The sequence below is a fragment of the Cetorhinus maximus genome, chromosome 31 (genome assembly GCF_964194155.1).
Source record: "Cetorhinus maximus chromosome 31, sCetMax3.hap1.1, whole genome shotgun sequence".
NCBI lineage: Eukaryota > Metazoa > Chordata > Chondrichthyes > Lamniformes > Cetorhinidae > Cetorhinus > Cetorhinus maximus.
Genome location: NC_135909.1, coordinates 15,678,693 through 15,698,377, shown reverse-complemented (window position 1 = coordinate 15,698,377; position 19,685 = coordinate 15,678,693). Strand labels below are relative to the sequence as shown.

The 19,685-nt window shown below is 45.3% G+C and overlaps 2 protein-coding genes and 2 non-coding genes across 5 annotated transcripts in view; all 4 read right to left on the bottom strand.

The window, feature by feature from the left end:
• The window catches only part of LOC144670298 (uncharacterized), a 940,207-nt gene that overhangs the window by 269,694 nt on the left and 650,828 nt on the right, over nucleotides 1-19,685 (bottom strand). The window lies entirely within an intron of this gene.
• Nucleotides 6,484-7,152, bottom strand: LOC144670445 (histone H1.5-like). The gene has a single exon (XM_078532938.1). The coding sequence runs from the start codon at nucleotides 7,150-7,152 to the stop codon at nucleotides 6,484-6,486; it is 669 nt and encodes a 222-aa protein (XP_078389064.1).
• Nucleotides 10,991-11,064, bottom strand: trnat-agu (transfer RNA threonine (anticodon AGU)). The gene has a single exon. It is a non-coding gene; the product is annotated as a tRNA-Thr (tRNA).
• On the bottom strand, nucleotides 11,958-12,029 carry trnaw-cca (transfer RNA tryptophan (anticodon CCA)). Its single transcript has one exon. It is a non-coding gene; the product is annotated as a tRNA-Trp (tRNA).

Here is a 19,685-nt window from a genome sequence, read left to right as displayed (position 1 = left end):
CCAGCCTTCTGTGGTAGAGAATTCCACAGGCTGACCACCCTCTCAGTGAAAACGAGACCATGAAGCCGCACTGAAACATCTTTATGGGGTATGTGGAACATTCCTTGTTCCAGTCCTTCTCAGGCCCCCTCCCGCAACTCTTTCTTCGGAACACCGATGACCATTTCGGTGCTGCTTCATGCTCTCACCTGGACCTGGAAAAAATGATCAATTTGGCTTCCAATTTCCATCCCTTATCACCTTCATGGTCCAACTCTGACACTTCCCTTCCTTGAGCTCTCTGTCTCATTTTCTGGTGATAGACTGTACATCAATATTCAATACAATCCACTGGTTCTCCCTTATCTTTTCTACTAGTTACACCCTCCAAAAACTTCAGTAGATTAGTTAAGCATGATTTCCCTTCCATAAACCCATACTGACTTTGTCTAATCCTATTAATGCTTTCCAAGTGTTCAGTTACCATGTCTTTTATAATAGACTCTAGAATTTTCCCCACTACTGATGTTAGGCTAACTGGCCTGTAGTTCTGTTTTTTCTCTCCCTCCTTGTTTAAATAGCGGGGTTACAATTGCCACCCTCCAATCTGTAGGAATTGCCCCCGAGTCGAGAGATTTTCAATGATGACCACCAATGCATCCAATATTTCCTGGGGCACTTCCTTTAGTAGTCTGGGATGTAGATCATCAAATCCTGGGGGTTTTTCAGCCTTTAACCCCATTAATTTCTTGACCACAATTTTTAAACTAATACTAGTTTTCTTCAATTCCTCCCTCTTGCTAGACCCTTGGTTCCCTAACATTTCTGGAAAATTATTAGTGTCCTCTTTTGTGAAGACAGAACTAAAATATGTGTTCAATTCTCCTGCCATTTCTTTGTTTCCCATTATAACTTCCCCCAGTTCTGACTATAAGGGACCTACATTTGTCTTTGCTAATCTTTTTCTCTTCACATATTTATAGAAGCCTTTACAGTCAGTTTTTATGTCCCTTGTGAGTTTAATCTCATACTCCATTTTCCCCTCCTTGACGAATCTTTTTGTCCACTTTTGCTGAATCCTAAACTGCTCCAAATCTTCAGGCTTGCTCTCTTTTCTGGCAATTTAATATGTCTCCTCTTTGGATCTAATTCTATCCCTAATTTCTTTTGTAAGCCATGGTTTTGCCACCTTTCCTATTTTATTTTTGTGCCAGACAGGAATGAATAATTGTTGTAATTCATGCATACGTTCCTTAAATATTAGCCATTGCCTATCCACTGGTCAACCTTTTAAGTACGGTTCCCCAGTCCATCATTGCCAACTCGTGCCTCAGACCCTCGTAGCTCCTTTTATTTAGGTTCAGGACCTTCGTTTTGAATTCAACTTCTTCACTATCCATCCTAATGAACAATTCCATCATTTTATGGTCGCTGTTCCCCAAGGGAGTTAATTCTTGCTCATTGCATGGCACCCAGTCTATGATAGCCTGCTCTCTAGTTGGTTTCTCAATATCTTGGTCCATAAAACCATCACATACACACTCCAGGAAATCCTCCTCCACAGCATTATTGCTGTGTGTTTTGTCCAATCTGTATGTAGATTAAAATTACAGTTGTATCCTTATTGCATGCATCTCTAATTTCCTGCTTAATGCCTTCCCTGACATCTCCATTACTGTTTAGAGTCCTATAGACAACCCCCACCAACGTTTTCTGCCCCTTGGTGTTTCTTATCTCCAGCCAAACAGATTCCTCATTATGATTTTCTAAGCCAATATCCTTCCTCACTATTGCATTGATTTCCTCCATTACTAACAATGCCACCCCACCTCCTTTCCCTATTGGTCTGCCCTTCCTAAATATTGAATACCCCTGGATGTTCAGTTTGCATCCTTGATCACCCTGTAGCCATGTCTTCATAATTGCAAATATATCATAACCGTTTATAACTATTTGCACCGTTAATTCATCTACCTTATTGCAAATGTTCCACACATTAAGATATGATGCCTTTCAACTTTTCTTTAACTTTGTAACCACCTTCACTTTATTTTGCACTCTGACCCTATTTGTTTTTCACACTTTTTTTTCTGCCTTTCACTTTTGATTCTTACTTTTCTGCATTTTTTTTCTATCCTCGTTTCCCCCTCCTCTGTCTCCCTACTCTGGTTCCCATTCCCCTGCCATTCTAGTTTAAACCCTCCCCAACCGCACTAGCAAACACATTCCTCCACCACCACCACCACCCCCAACCCCTCCACTCCCATCACCCCCCCACCTCCAACCCCTCCACTCCCACCCCCCCCACCCCCAACCTCTCCACCCCTGAGGACATTGGCTTCAGTTCTGCCCAGATACAACCTGTCCTGTTTGTACTGGTCCCACTTTCCCCAAAAGTGGTCCCAATGTCCCAGGAATCTGAATCCCTCCCTCCAACACTATTTCTTCAGCCATGTATCTATCTGATGTTTCTACTCTCGCTAGCACGTGACACTGGTAATAATCCTGAGATTACTACCTTTGATGTCCTACTTTTTAGTTCACATCCTAACTCCCTATATTCAGCTTGTAGCAGCTCATTGTTTTATTTTTTACCTATGTTGTTGGTACCAATATGCACCATGACCACTGGCTGTTCACACCGCCCCCCCCACCCCCCTTCAGAATTCCCTGCCGCTCTCTGGGACATCCTTGATCCTGGCACCAGGGATGCAACAGACCATCCTGGAGTCTATTTTGTGGGCCACAGCAACGCCTGTCTGTTCCCCTTACTATTGAATCCCCTATCACTATAGCCCGGCCACTCTCCTTCCTCCCCTCTTTTGCAGCAGAGCCACCCGTGATGCCATGGACTTCTGCTGCTTTCCCCTGAGATGTTGCCTCCCCCAGCAGTATCGAAAACGGTATATATGTTAGAGAGGGGGACGGCCACAGGGAACTCCTGTACTACTTGCCTCCCTCTACTCTGCCTGGTGGTCACCCATTCCCTTTCTGCCTGTTCAGTCTTTACCTGCAGTGTGACCGCCTCACTGAATGTGCTGTCCCCGATAATCTCAGCATCACAGATGCTCCAAGGTGAATCCACCCGCAACTCCAGCTCCGAAATGCAGTTAGCCAGTAGCTGCAGCTGGACACACTTCCTGCACACATGCTCACCAGGGTCACTGGAAGTGTCCATGAATTCCCACATAGCACAGGAGGAGCATATCGCGGGTGTGAGCTCTGCTGCCATGAGTTCCCTTTAAATTAAGCTTGTTAGTTACTCCCTTTTAAAGAATACTAAATACACTAGGGTCCTTATTCCACTCCTACTACAAAGTCCTCACATTATTTTGTTTAAACTAATGGACTGCAGCAGTTTAATTAATAGAATAAGTAGAAGTACTTACCTGACCTACTTACTGCGTCATATTTTGAATCGTGATGTTACTTTGAACTCCACCGACTGGAGGCCCTGAGGGTCCGCCTCTCCTCTCCGGACTTGGCGTCCGTCGGAGGGAGAGAATGAAACTCCCACTCACTCACATGCACCGCTAACTGACAGATGCACAATGAGTCTCAAACACTATCACAGTCAGACACAGAACAACATCAACAATCACTTTCAGTCCCAGAGCCTGACAAGCACAGAATAAATCCCAGACTCTCTCACTGTAGCACGGCCTTACAAACAGTGAATGAATCCCAAACTCATTCACAGTATCAGAGTGAGTAAATCCCACACTCGCACACATTATCAGGGGCTCTCTGTTACAGATGGAATCCCCCTTTCCCGTATAGTCTCTCTCTGTGGAGAACGGACCCTCGCAAAACAATCAGGCGACATCCCCCGATGTATAGTAAAACACTGAGGAACTGGGGCTGGAGAGACTCTTTGTAAAATGTATTTCCTGACTAAAGTAAATGGGCTGATGATGGGGTGGGAGGAGGAGTGGGGGCGAGAAATCATAATCTGATTGGCCTGGTTCCATATCCAATCCTGAAATTATATATTTAGAGGCTGGTTTAGCCTTTAAACTGTCCATTCAGAGTCATCTTTTCCCAATCCTTCATTAGCATAGATCTGGGAGACTGTCCATTTAATCGGCGCTCGGAAGGGGTTTGCTATATTTCTGTGTCTGAAACTGAAGATGGTGGATGAGAAGAAACCAGCTCCCAAGAAGGGAGCCAAGAAAGCCTTAAAGAAGCCGTTAGCAAAGGGCGGCAACAAGCGGCGAAAGTTGAGGAAGGAGAGTTTCTCCTGACCATTTTCTGAACAGATTCACCAGTCAGAGTTACAAGGACTATTAATACAATCTGCTCGACAATCCGCCTTTTTAAACTGTGAGGAACCGCCCCGAATAGTAATTGGCTGCAGCCTTACGTCCAGGCAGTTGCGTCCAAAATCGAACCAATGAATTAATCCCTGGCAACTCAGGTCCCCATTGGTCGAGTTGTTTTTAATTGTCCATTTAAAAATTCCGCCTTTTTTTGCAGCCGTTTCCCTTCTCGACAATAGACTTCGTTCTTGCCTTTTTTTGAAAATTATAAATACCATTTTTCACTCTCGCTCACTATTTCCTAACCCCAATGAAATTCCAGTTCATGTAACCTGTTCCTGCAATTTGTAAACCCGGCATCATCCTGGTGAATCTGCTCATTTTTGGACAGAAACACCAGTCTGTTGTTTGAACTGTGTAAAGTCAGTGCTGAATTTCCCAGGCAATAACTGAATTGTTAATATAATAATAATTGAGTATTGCTCCATACAGCACAACCAACCTTTAAAATCGCCGCTCGCTTAGAGGGCTGGAATGGGTAATAAAATAGAAACGGTGCTGGGGGCATCAGACCCCGTCCCATTGCCCTCATTCTGGGCTGTTCATTCCGATAAAGAGCGGGAACGGGAGCGGCTCGAAGCTCCCCCTGTTCCCGGTCTGAGTCTTGACGGACATCCGTGCGAATATTGGGATTAGGAGCAGGAGGAGGCCACTCAGCCCATTGAGCCTGTTCCGCCAATCAGTGAGATCATGGCTGATCTGATTGTAACCTCAACTCCACTGACGGATTAAACGGCTGATATCAGAGGAACCGCCGGATCCTGTCATTACTATCCGACTCATTATTCATCTAGAACAAAACCTTTCGACAATATGAAGCAGTGGAGAGACTTTTCAGTGTCAGTGCAGAATGTGCCATCCGGGTAAATTAACAACGAGCAAACTGAGGTTCTCAGTACATTCCCCGTCAGAACAAACCAGGCACTAACATTCCCGATCACAGCCCATCCCAGCTCCCGTTCCCAGGTCTCTGCTCTCTCTGTGAGGCGGTGGGTGGCTCTGAAAAGAGCCTTTGTTGTGTGTTCGGTCGAAAGGGTCGAATTGTTTAGCCGCCGAATCCATAGAGAGTGCGGCCCTGGCGTTTCAGAGCGTACACCACATCCATGGCAGTGACCGTCTTGCGCTTGGCGTGTTCAGTGTAGGTGACCGCATCCCTGATCACATTCTCCAGGAAAACCTTCAGCACCCCGCGAGTCTCCTCATAGATCAAACCCGAGATCCGCTTGACACCGCCACGGCGAGCCAGGCGGCGGATTGCTGGTTTGGTGATGCCCTGGATATTATCACGAAGCACTTTGCGGTGCCGCTTTGCTCCGCCTTTCCCCAGTCCTTTGCCTCCTTTCCCTCTGCCAGACATGATGATTCTTCACTCAGATCGCTGCAGAATATGAGGGACGAGCTGTTTCCGTTCCTCTTTTATATAGCCCGCCCCGACCTGACTGAGAAAGGAGCAGAGAGTGAGAGGCGGGACGGGGAGTAGACTGAGTGACAGACAGAACAGAGGAGTGTCTTTGATAATCCAGCTCCGCCCCCTGCCTGCTCGAAACGACATTTTATTAAAATTATCGACAATGGAAGTTAACACAGCGCTCGGCACAAAACTTATAGATTGGGACTTCATGTTCAACGGTTCTAGAGACCCGCAGCTTTTAAATACAGAGCTTTACAAAGAAAATTTAGTAATATTCCAGCTCAAGCACATACCCTGTAAAATCCGCCTGTTTCCGCTTCACTCCCAGCTTCTGTTCTATCCCCACACACCTCCCCTCCCGGCGGGTTGAGCAGTTTACCGACACCTCACTCCAGCTGAATTAGACAAACTCATGTGTTGGGCTTTGAGTTGTAACGCGGGGTTTCTCCGCCCGGGTTACTGTCTTACACACTCTCACCCTGAATCTGTGAAAAGGAAACGAGCAGAAACTGACAGAGCAGCTGAACAAATCCCCAGTTACAATGGGGCACGGACACCGCTCTGTTTTATTGCAGAGTGGGGGAGAGGCTGGGTATAGTGCATGTCAGTGAGATACCGGGAATTTTCAACTTAACATAAATCATTTCAGTGTGAAACCTGCTCCCAGAGCCGGGACAGGGACATTTGATTCGGGGATCAGCTCTTTCCTGAGAGACATGGGCGGCTCTGAGAAGAGCCTTTGGGTTCAGAGGTTTACAATTTGCTCGGCTGGTTTCATTTCTTTCCTGGCGCTGCTTTCTTAGCCTTTGCTGCTTTCACTTTGGGCTTGGCCTTCGATTTATCCACTTTTTTTAAAGCCTTTCCGCCCGTGACCTTCTTGGCGGGAGATTTTTTCTTCAGCGCTGCTTTCTTCACCGCCTTTTTTGGAGTTGCCGCCTTCTTGCTGCTTGTTTTCTTGACTGTTGCTTTCTTCGCTGGGGATTTCTTGGCTGCTACTTTCCTGGCTGGAGATTTCTTAGCTGCTGGTTTCTTTGTTTTCACCTTCTTGGCCGCTGGTTTCTTCACTAAAGATTTCTTGGCTGTTGGTTTCTTCTCCTTCTTTCCCACTTTCCCCTGGGATTCCTTCTTAGGGATTTTGAAGGAGCCGGAGGCGCCCTGTCCCTTTACCTGCACCAGGGAGCCGCTCTCCACCTTCCTCCTGATACTGAGCCTGATCTGGGAGCCGAGCTTCCCCACATCGACACCGTTGCCAGACAAAGCTTTCTTTATCGCGGCCAGGGACATCCCCTTGCGATCGCTGCAACCCGCCACAATCTTGAGGATCTGTTCGCCTAACTTGGGACCGGCTGCCTTCGATCGGGAAGCCGCCTTCTTCTTCTTGGGAGGTTTGACTTGAGCGGCAGCGGCTGGAGGAGCCGTTTCGGCGGCTGCAGTATCAGTCATATTCTAGACTGTGTGGAAAATCTCTCTGACAGTCAGAACTGGATCAGAAATGAAAGCAGTGGTGGCGGCTCAGAGCAACTTAAAGACAGAGAGCGGACGGGGCAGAGACAACCTGCTGTCAGCTCCCGGCTCCTCCAGCCTCTCTGTGTTTCTCTCTCCTCATAAACTCCCCAATTCCACTTCAAATTGGACATTTCAGATTCCCACACTCGCTTCCTTCTGTTAACAAAATCCGAATGCTTGTTTTCGAGAAAGTTCCATCCGAATTAAAGGCAGCAATTTCGATTTAAACCCGTTTCTTTGCTGCTTTGATCGCCCCCTCTCAGCCGAGCGCTGACTTCTTCTCTGTGTTTCCACTGAAATCTTGAAATTAACGAAATATTTCCCTTAAATTCTCTCTTCAGGGCTGAGCAGGGGAGCAGCGCGATCCAATTACAGGGATATCTTGTGATTTTATACAAATATGACTCGGAAACCTGGCGCTGAGGCCGGACACACAAACACAGTGACATTAGTCTAACCCGCCCGCCCCTTTAACGCACTCTCGCTGATAAAATGTTCACATCTGCAGATTGACAGGACAAACTGTGTCTTGATCCACAATCTTTTAATTCACCTTGGACATGGGAGTGAAGCCAGTGAACTGCAGGTTGCTAATGTTACATCTGTGTTTATAATGTATAGGGATAAACCCAGTAACTATAGACCAGTTAATCTAATGGTCGAGGTGGGGAAATGTTGAGAGGCAATAATCTGGGATAAGATTCATTGTCACTTGGTAGAACATGAGTTGATAAATTAAAACCAGCACAGATTGGTTAACAGAATATCAGAACTGAAAAGAACCACAGGAAAGGTACAGCATAGAAAGAGGCCATTCAGCCCAATGTGTCTGTGCTGACCAAAAAAAGAAAAGAAAATTAAAAACCTGCTCATTAAAATCCCACCTTCCAGCACCCGGTCCATATCCTTGCAGGTTACAGTGCTTTAGGTGCAGATCCAGGTGCCTTTAAAATGAGTTGAGAGTTTCTGCCTCCACCACCAAACGAGGCATCGACTTCCAAACACCCACCACCCTGTGGGTAAAGATGTTTTGCCTCATGTCCACTTCTACCAATCACCTTAAACCTGTGCCCTCTGGTAATTGACCACTGTGCTCAGGGGAAAAGGACATCCCTGCCTACTCTATCTCGGCCCCTCATAGTCTTGTACACTTCAATCGGGTCACCATCAGCCTCCTCAGTTCTAAGAAAAACAACCCCAGGCTATCCTATCTTACCCCATAGATGCAATTTTCAAGTCCTGGCAATATTCTTGTAAATCTCCTCTGTACTCTTCCCAGCGCAATAATGTCCTCCCTGTAATGTGGTGACGAGACCTGTGCACAAAATTCCAGCTGTGGCTGAAACAGTGTTTTATACAGTTCCATCATTACATCCCTGTTTTTGTGTTCTAAACCTTGTCCAATAAAGGAAAGCATTCCATATGCTTTCTTTACCACCTTATCCACCTATCCTGCCACCTTCAGGAACCTGTGGATATGCACAAGGTATCTAACTTCCTCTACCCCTCCCAATAACCTATTTATTGTGTAGTTCCCTAGCTTTGTTTGCCTTCCCCAAATGCATTACTTCACACTTCTCTGGATTGAATTCCATCTGCCATTTTTCCGTCCACTCAACCAAACCATTGATATAATTCTGGAGACAAAAGCTTTCCTTTTCACTATCAACTACAGGGCCAATTTTTGTGTCAAACTCCCCAAAGCCATCTACAAGGCACAAGTCAGGAGTGTGAAGGAATATTCTGCACTTGCCTGGATGAGTGCAGCTCCAACAACTCTCAAGAAACTTGGCACCATCCAGTATAACGCAGCCCGCTTGATTGGCACTCATTCCACAAACATTCATTCCCTCCACCACTGATGAACAGTGGCAGCAGTATGTACCATCTACAAGGTGCACTGCAGAAATTCACCAAGGCTCCTTAGGCAGCACCTTTCAACCCATAACCACTAACATCTAGAAGGACAAGGGCAGTAGGTGCATGGGACGCCATCAACTGGATGTTCCCCTCCAGGCCTCTCACCATCCTGACTTGAAAATATATCGCTGTACCTTCAATGTCGCTAGGTCAAAATCCTGAAACTCACTCCCTAACAGCACTTTGGGTGTACCTACACCAGAGGGACTGCAGTGGTTCAAGAAGGCAGATCACCACCACCTTCTCAAGAGCAATTAAGGATAGACAATAAATGCTGCCTTAGCTAGCGACACCCACATCCCAATAATGAATAAAGAAAGGATAATATCCCAAGGTTGCATACTGCCATTGTCACATTGCAACACCGCCTTGTGCTATTCCCCAAATGTTCTGGAATGGCAGCCCAAATCCCCAGACCATTATCCTCCCTTCAGCCAACATTCTGTCCCTTGATTAAGCCCATCCTGAGAAGAGATGCTCGGCATTCCGAGTTCCTCTGCAGACATCCGGTTGCTGCTAATGGACCAAAAGGCCTAAAACCTGAAAGAAGCCCTCTGGCACAGCCCTCTAAGCATATCTCCATTAGACCATGCAGACTGTACCTGCTTCATAGATAACAATGGTGCGAAGTATAAGCAATTTCAGTGTAGGCATTCTGTGGAAATAGAGGATTCAAGATAAAACAGAATTAAAAATACTGAACAGATTCTCAGGGAGCAGGACTCAAGTCAAAGTGGAAAAATCCCATGGATTTTTAGATGAAAGCTTTAATCACTGGACAATGGCAGCTGAAATCACCCCCCTTTTATACAGAGCAAAAATGTTCCTACACTGTTTCATTTTTGTTCAAGTTGTTTATAGTTAAATGAAGAAAAAATAAGCTGTTGGAGGGAATTTCCTTCATTTATGGAAACACCAACAACCGCCAGTTGTCAATTACTCAGCCCCATCAGACTCACCCACACTGATGGGAGCTTCCTGCATCCAGCACTGGCCCTGTCGCACTCACCAGCTGCTCACCCAGACCCCACTCTCACAAACACTGAAGATGGCTACCCAACCCAGACTCGTCCCCTCCACACTGACAGATACAACACGTTCACACTCTGCTTCAGTGAGATGAATGTCGCGAACGGTTTCTTTTGGCTGATTGAGGCACTTTGAAATTCCTGATTATTTGTAATGAATCCGTCACAAACCCCTTGGGATTTTCGTGGAATGATACCTAACATCCCTCATTGTGAAAGGCTATTTAAGATAAATGATAATCTCTTTCGGTGAAGCAGGTTGTGAGGAGAATTCCTTGAAACGTTTACGTGCTGTCACGTTAACAACATGTAAACAATTGACACTTTTATTCACGAATGAAGTTAAACCAAATGTTAGCCCAGATTATTCAGCATTTTAAACGGAGTGGGAAACAGTTTAAACACACATCTTCAGTGAGTTCTTGGAAAACAGGATTTAGCAACTGATTGTTGCAGCGTTCATGCAGTCACCTGTTTTTATGTCTTCCTCTTATGAAGTTTGAATCCTCTCGCTGACCCAGTGATTTTTGTTCTTATTCTGTTGTCTTGTTCTTCCAAAATCTCGATGTCAGTTTCTGAGCTAAAACTATTAAATAGAAAAGCGCCCATCTCTTCCAGTAGAAACGCCCGAGGGAGTTTCTCAGTGTGAGTGGTCAATTTCCACAAATCTCTTCTTTAGTCAAAGAAACGAAACTCTCCTTGCATTGAAAGAATAAAAGATAATCTATTGCACAAGGATGGACAATTTGAACCAGCAATTCGGATGTACACACCCGAACCAAGCCATATTTTGCACAGATCAGCTAAAAAACTTTGAAATTGGAATAAGGCTCTGCTGGGATTTGAACCCATAATCTCCTGTTTACTAGACAGGCGCTTTAACCAACTAAGCCACAGAGCCAAGCTTAATTCATAAATACTTTAATCACGGATCCAAACTTGAGGAGTTCCCGGAAAATAGGATTTAGTAATTGTTTTTTCTAGCGTTCATACAGTCACCTGATTTAATCTCTCTTCCTCTTATTCCCCGGGATGATGTTTGAATTCTATCACTGACCCAGTGATTTTTTCACTTGGTCTTCCAAAATCTCGATGTCAGTGTTCAATTGTGAAATAGAATTGCGCCCATCTCTTCCGGTATCAAGAGTCTCTCAGTGTGAGTGGCCTCTTCCCCCAAATGTCTTCCTCAGTCGCAGAAACAAAACTCTGTTTTTGTGTTAAAATCTTTGCAGCTGTTCAGGGAAAGACTATTTTAAGCTACAATTCTAGAACAAAGATAGATTTCGCCCTGTTATGACGGAAGTGCGTAATCGCACATCAGTTTCAACGAAATAAGGCGCTGCCTGGATGTTTTTTTTTACAGCCAAATGCCCTTCCTGTTGCTCGTTCTCCTCATTTATCTGGGCTGGAGACTGACACCATTATACTCTGTAGCTAGGTTATTTCATGATTAACAAGTCCTGGAGTGGGATTTGAACCTAGGACCTCCAGCTTAGAGGTAGGAGAGTTACCCACTGAGCCACTTTCAGCAAGTGCTTAAAAAGGTAGTGTTTGCTCACTGGAGTTTCAGCCTTGATTCTTGTGCTGAAGTCCAAGAGTGGGACTTGAACCTACAACCTCGGAATTCAGAGGCAAGAGTGCTACCAAATGAGTCACAGCTGATACTGGCACAGCCATCTATCGAAATTGCTTTTGAAATTAACCTGTTCGCCAAGATCCCCGCAAAATGATTACTGATATACAAGCCCGCTTTTATATCTGTAATCATTTTGCCACTTGAGCAGTAAATCTTTTTGAGCCTGACGTGATTTGAACACGCAACTTTCTGATCTGGAGTCAGACGCGCTACCGTTGCGCCACAAGCCCATCTGTTGAACATGGTATCGTACTGCTCCTAGATTCGCTTCTTTACACCTTGATTATACTCCGGGGATTGGAATTTTGCTTAATCCCCATTTTCCCTCCGTTCTGTCAGGTCAGTGATTAATTTAAACTGTTTTCTAGGCTGTCTGCTGTTTAAGTATTTCCCAGACATTACTTATACTTTTCGCTTCTAACTTCTGTTTGATACAAAATGTCCCGGAATATATTAAGGACAAATGCAGAACTCCGCCAACTCCGAGTGACCTCGAAACAGCAACCTTGAATTTAATCGCTGAATCCACAAACCAATACCGACGCTCACACTGCTGCTGCACTGAGCTTGTGTCAGAAACCCTGAACTCGGGTGTCACTGAGTGACGGCGGCGTTTGCGGCCAACGCCGCGCACGCGCATGGATGCGCGTCCGCCATCTTTATTGGGGGCAATATGCAAAAAGGCGCATGCGCAGTCATCGCTGACCCTGGATTACAAAATTCACGCTTTTCACAACCACTCCATCCGCAGCTCAGCACAAACCTCACAGACAGGGCTAGAAAGAGCAAATGGGACCCACTCTGTTCCCCCATTCTCACCCCACCACCCAATTAAAATGACATGGTGGCGCCTTTTTAAAAAATATATCAAAGGATGAAATGTCGAAAGTAATTTCTGGCGGGGGAGAGAAAGTGGGAGAGTCAGGGAAATGACCGCGGCCCCAGTGCCGGCCCGCCGCGAGGCTCAGGAAGCGCGGAATTGTTTGAAATTTCTGGCCAGCCATTCCATTAGTTCAGAAAGATGTGAAAGATATTTTCCGAGTGAAATATTTCCAGACCATGTCCCATATGATTCTCGTCAGCATGAAAATTCATCGCGGAAATAGCGAAAGATACACACATTTGATCAGGTCATGATTTACATCACTCACACCTTAAACATGAGGTCCCTGATGAAATCACGATGACTTGGAATTTCTCCGAAAATGTCAGCTGACCTCAGGGACTGGCAGAATTGCATTACCCACGTGATTGGCGAGGCGCAACCACAGGCCCAGCTGGCGAGTGGCGCAAACTGATATCACTCCTTCTGATCTTCACCAGAACAGAGTTAGATGTAACATTGTTTAGCAAACACATCGAGAGATGAAACAAACTTATTTATTCCAAAATTCATTCAATTCCGCTTTAATACAGGGTGGCTTTAATTCTTATTCCACATTCCATTCTGGGAATTGCAACGCTCTTTATTAAAATATGCTTTTTATGTCATTTCATGTGTTAATTCCTAAGAGCCCTTTAATGTTTGGAAGAACAATCAGAACCTTCAGCTGCCAAGTAAGAACGTGGTTTTCAGGGAGTTCCACCAGATTTCCGTTTAAAAGGATCACAAAAGACTCAAGCCTGCAATCTTCTGAGACCTTAATCAACACCGAAGTCAGATATAGTCATACTCATGGAATGATGCCTGACAGATCATGTCGCGGAGGTGGCGGCACAGTGTCAATGTCCATCACCAAAATTGGCTCGGAACGACCAGCACAGGGCGAGCTGGCCGAGTCCTAAAGGGCATTCATGTTGACACTCACAATACAAGTATAGTATATCTACAGGCCCCCATTTATCCACTCAACACGTTGCCCCTTAAAGTAACTCTAATAAATGGGTTGTAGGTTGATTCCCCTGGCTGGTGGGTCCAGAACCAGAGGGAACAGTGTCAGAATAAAGGCCAGGCAATTTTAGACTGAGGTGAGGCGCAATTTCTTCACTCAGAGGGAGGTGAATCTTTGAAATTCTCTACCCAGGAGGTCTGAAAGCCCGGATCTGTCACCTGGAGTTAATGCCTGTGCTCTGACAGATAAATTATACAATGTCGAGTTTCCTAGTATTTTCTGGCCACATTTTCTGCTGAAAGGTGACACTTTATTTGCTGGGCAGTTTAAGGACCCTCAATGAAACTCACTCATAAACATTCAAATGTGACAGTGTTTATTGCATGGGGCTTCCATTTATTCAGACACAGATCTGTGATAACAGTAGCTTGGGCTGGGATGTGATTCAGACCCACAGCTTTCTGATCTGAAGTTCGATGTATTCCTGTGTGACAAAAGAATTTGCTAACTTTTTCTGTGGAGTGTTGTTCAATGGCATCAAGGGCGGAGATGTGACACCGATCCCTCGGCCACAGTTTTGTTTTTTGCAGTGTCTAGTAAGGGAGAACCAGTTGCAGACATGGGCGTCAAAATATGTGAATATCTTTACCTTGTTTTCGGAGAAGGCACTAAAACATTCACCACCATCAGCAGCGCAGGATTTTACCAAATTCTGGATAAAATTGACTGTCCATCAAAGCTCCTCCGTCCTTTCATTACAACATGCACTGTACTGTATGGTTTGACCGCACCACTTCCAAAACCTTCAGGGTTAAGAATGGAGTGAAATGAAGAATGTGTTGTTTCCTTGCCCCACTTTGTTTAGTATTTAATTTTCTCATGATCCTGCCCTTTGCCTTCCCTGCAGATTTCCTGCATAACAGGTCAGATAGCAAACGGTTAAATTGTCACAGTTGAAAGTAAAGGCAAAGATACAGCAGGTCTTGATCAGAGAACTCCTCTATCTGATGATACCACACTCATCGCCAACAGGGATTCTCAGCTACAGAGATTCATGGATTGTCCTTCCCATGCCTGTAACTTGTTCTCCCCAGAATACTTACAGTAGAATGTATAATGTGAGGAATAAGTGTCCCGTGGTGCAGCACAGGAGTGTCACTGCTTCTCTGGGTTCGAGTCCCACTCTAGGACTTGATGGCCAAACAGGTTAATCATCAATCTGTAAATCATTCCAATACACCTATGGCTGGCAGGAAGAGAAGGAGAGTCTCCTGGTTGGCAAGGCTTGGTGCAGAGTTGTGCACCTCAGGTTCTTGCCACGAGCGCCCTGTTTCAGGGGGAAAACAAGCTAGCCATAGAAACAGATGTAAGCACTTGTTTTGTCTTCCTCAGACGCCACTGGACATGGTAAGAGAAACGAAGGAAGAACAAGTATAAAATGGGGATATCAAGTCAGATAATAATGCAGCATCAGGCCAATGGTTTCCGATGAAACAATTCATACATTACTTTCGGATGGCAGCTGTTCATCCATCTGCCATTCACACCATCATCAGACAAATCTTTCATTTCTTTACTTGTCTCTTTACCACTCCCTTTAGCCTTGCACCAGCAACTCACTTATAATTTAAACTTTCCTGCCCTCCCCGCTACTTTAGAAAGGATAAGACAGCAGGTTTTACCGGTTATTGTAATGAATGACGACCCACAATAAATTAATAATATGACAATGAATGAACAGCTAGCAATAAGTGACCACAAAATGTTAGTGGTAGACATTCAGTTCGAGTCTAAAGGTCACACACATATCACAGTTTTCACCTTAAGTAAGGCCGATAAGGACGGAATGAGTGGAAAACTGAACACGTTAAATCACAATCAGCTTGCTAAACAAGACAGGGAATAATTGAAGGCTCTCAAAGAAGTATTTAGTGCAATATGTAGCTAATACAAGCCCGAAACAAACGAATACAAATGAACCTTCACTTTAATAGTTCATGGTGATTTTTGGGGAAGGGATTCCATGTTTTTAACCAGGGATTAAGAAATCATGGTGATGTCTGTCCAAATAATTATTAACTGCGTCTTTGTGAAAATGTTGTCCCGTTTTGCTGACGTTCTTGTATTTCTGAATGGTACTTGTCATAGGGTGGATGCTGCTGTTCAAATAAACATGGTGACTTACTGTCAGATCGTATAGATCTAACATTATCTGACAAATATGTATAAACTGCACTATACTGTTTCCATCTAAGGGAATAACTTTTGCTTTTCAGATAATCCTCGAGTGCAGGAGAACAAAAGAAGGGCAGCTGCCTATGTCAGGTCTTTTGAAGAAAACGGTTGAGAGAAAGTTGAAAGCCTGAGCTGGTGTGTGTTTGCAGCATTTACAGTTTGTGTCCTTGCGTAAATAAAAACAATTTGAGATTGCAGATTGAAGTGTTGACCGGGTGTAATAAACTGATACAAATATTCTGTAAATAAAAGTGATTGAGTGTTGCATAAAATGCTACCTTTGGTGTTAATGGGAATACAAATAGTGGAGAATGGTTTTGATCTAGTGATCTCTGAGCTACAGACCGATCACGACTCAGCTGCACCATTCTGCGAGATAAGGGCTCCAGCGTACAGCCCACGAGTGTTTAGTAGTAGCTGGGCAATTTTTTTTAAGACAGTGAGTTGTGATGATTCAGAATGCGCTGTCTGATAGCCTAGAACTGAATGTCGGCCACTAAAACTTTGTGGTCACTTATTGCTAGATGTTCATTCATTGTCATATTATTAATAGATTTTGGGTCGTTATTCATTACAATATCTGGTATAACCTGCTGTCTTGTTGTTTTGAAAGTAGTGTAGAGGGCAGGAAAGTTTAAATGACAAGCGAGTTGGTGATTCAATGGTACATTTAAAAGGGAATTGGAATACAGAAATGACAATATTTTCAGTTGGATCTGAAACGATCAGAGGAATGGGACAGGGCCCACACTCTGAGTCGAGTGACCTCTGGGTGAGTTGTTGTTGAATGAAATGGCGGACAGAAATAACCAGAATGCTCAGCGGCTCGGAAAGCGGCCTCTCGCCACCAGAAAGGCCACACAGCGCAGGCGCAGGAAATTCCGCCCCCGGAGGTTTCTGTTTGCGTAGAGCATGCGCAGTGTGGCTCCTGGAAGCTGAGCCGGGGGTGACCGAGGGTCAGCGGCTCTCAGAGCCCGAATCGGAGCCGCCAGGATCGGCAGACGTGCGGCAAGGGACCTGGGCTGGCGGCGGGACCATGAAGCCGATGGTTGTTGCAGACTGAAGGTCAGTGAGATGAAACATTGAGCTCAACAATTTCAGACCGTAAACTCCGTTCTTCATTTTGTTTCCTTTGCTTGTTTCGTTTTATTTTTTCAGTTCGCAGCTCAGCTGCTCCAGGCACAGGTTTTGTTTCTTTGCTTCTTTTCTTGCCCCATCTCCATTCCCTTTGGCCCTGGAGACTAACTTTTCTGTCACTCAACCTCTCCTGTCTTCCACCCGGTCACAAACCTTCCTTGTGTCCTTGTCCCACACACCCCTGGTTTCGAACCTATTCCATCTCTCACTTTTCCCAGTCCTGGTGAAAGGTCACAGCTGAAACACTAACTCTGTTTTTCTCAGGACACAGATGCTGCCTAATCTGCTGAGTTTTCTTTTCCAACATTTTCTGTTTTAATTTAAGATTTCCATCACCTCTTCCGTATTCTGCTTTTTGATGAGCACAGAGCTGAACCCAGTCAGAGTCAACACCTTCAGAAGAGAGAGTGGAGAGATAGTGCCGGAGGGAGGGCTTTGGATTCCTGGGGCATTGGTACAGGTTCTGGGGAAGGTGGGATCTGTACAAACCAGACAGTCTACACCTGAATAGGACTAGGACGAGTGTCCTTTAAGGGAGATTTGCTAGTGTTGTTGGGGAGGGTTTTAACTAGGTTGGCGGAAGGATGGGAACCTGAAGGCAGATTCAGGTCGGACAAATTCAGAGCAGAAAGCGGGAGACAGCAAATTAGCGAGTGACTCTGAAAGACAGAAGAAGCAAAGGTTAAATGCAACGGATTTGGCAAAGTTAAAAGGTATTTATTTAAATGCAAGGAATTTAGCAAAAAAGCAAATGAGCTGAGGGAAAAGATAGTCACGTGGCAGCATGATATCATTGCTATAATGGAGACTTGACTTAAAGAGGGCCAAAAATGTCAGCTCAACATCCCTGGACATAGAGTTTTCAGGCAGGGTAGAGAGGGGCCTAAAAGAATGTGGTGGGGTAGCATTACTGATTAAATAATCAATTACTTCTGTGTGGAGGGATGAAATATAAAATGATTTATCAAATCGTGCTTGCACACGAGCAGGGGAGAGACCTCATCCTGAGTGAGGCACAGCCAGAGTGAGTGTGGGTATTGGCAATTTGGTGCACAGTGGGAATTCGGTGCAGAGGGGAAGAGGTGTTCTTGCATTTTTTCTTTGCTATCCAACTTCTTAAATCTTCAGAGAGTGGTCTTGCTCTGCTGCAGCAGTAGAGGCTACAAGGGAGAGAAATGACTGGTAAGTAGTGGGTAAGGTCGGGTAAGTATTTACTACTTTTATCGCTTATAGTTTAAGGTCTTTTTGTGGATTATAGTTTGTATATTCTGTAGTAACGAGGATCAGGAAAGAAGGGCCCTAGAGTAATTGATTTAAAAGGCTTAATTTAAAGGGATGGCAGGAGATCTCAAAGTCATGGTGTGCTCCTCGTGCTCCCTGTGGGAAGCCGGGAACGTTTCTAGTACCCGGGACCAGCATGTGTGCAGGAAGTGCATCCAACTGCAGCTCCTGGAAGCTCGGGTTTCAGAGCTGGAATGGTGGTTGGGGACACTGTGGAGCATCTGCGAGTCTGAGAGCATCGTGGATAGCACGTTTAGAGAGGGGGTCACACCGCAGCTGAAGGGACTTGAGGAAGGAAGGAAATGGTTGACCACCAGACAGTCCAAGAGAAACAGGTAGTTCAGGAGTCCCCTGGGGTCTCGATTGCAAATTGGTTGGAAGCTGATGAGGGCACTGGTTCCTCCAGGGAGTGCAGACAGAGCTAAGTTTCTGGCACCACAAGCAGCCTGCCTGTAGAGGAGGGGAGGAAGAACAAAAGTAACAGGGGATACTATTGTCAAGGGAACAGATAGGCACTACCGTGGCCGTCAACGTGACTCCAGGATGGTGTGTTGCCTCCCTGGTGCCAGGATCCGGGATGTCACTGAATGGCTGCAGGGTGTCCTGAAGGGGGAGGGTGATAAGGCAGAGGTCATGGTACATGTTGGTACCAGTGACATAGATAGAACGAGGGATATGAGGGCTTACATCAAGAATTCAGAGAGTTAGGCAGTAGACTGAAAAGCAGGACCTTTCGGGTTGTAATCTCTGGATTACTCCCAGTGCCACGTGCTAGCAAGCACAGAAATAGGAGAATAACGCAGATGAATATGTGGCTTAAGAGTTAGTGCAGGAGGGAGGGTTTTAGAATCCTGGATCATTGGGACTGTTTCTGGGGAAGGTGGGACCTGTACAAGTGGGATAGTCTACATCTGAACCTGAGCAGGACTAACATCCTTGTGGGCGGGTTTGCTAGTGCTGTTGGGAGGAGCTTGAACTAATTCGGCAGGGGGAGGGGACACAGAACGTTAGCAGAATAGGGACACATCATAATACAGTAAAACAATCAAGTCAGAGGGAATACAGCTGCATTAAGTTTCAGTGGAGTAAGGCAAGGCTGGATGGCCTATACTTTAATGCCAGGAGTGTTATATGTGAAACGGATGAGTTAAGGGTGAGGATTGACACATGGAATGGTGATATAACAGCCATCACGGAGACGTGGTTGAGAGAGGGGCAGGATTTGCAGCTCAACATTTCGGGATATCGAATCTTCAGGCAAGACAGGGAGGGGGTAAAAGAGGGGGAGGCATTGCATTATTAGTTAAGGAGTCAGTTAATGCAGTAAGGAGAGAGGATAACTTGGAGGGGACATCAAATGAAGCTTTATGGGCAGAGCTTAGGAATAAAAAAGGGGCAGCC

Bases quoted from the DNA above. Each gene is read 5' to 3' on its own strand.
- LOC144670445 (XM_078532938.1), bottom strand. From the start codon at position 7,152: ATGACTGATACTGCAGCCGCCGAAACGGCTCCTCCAGCCGCTGCCGCT.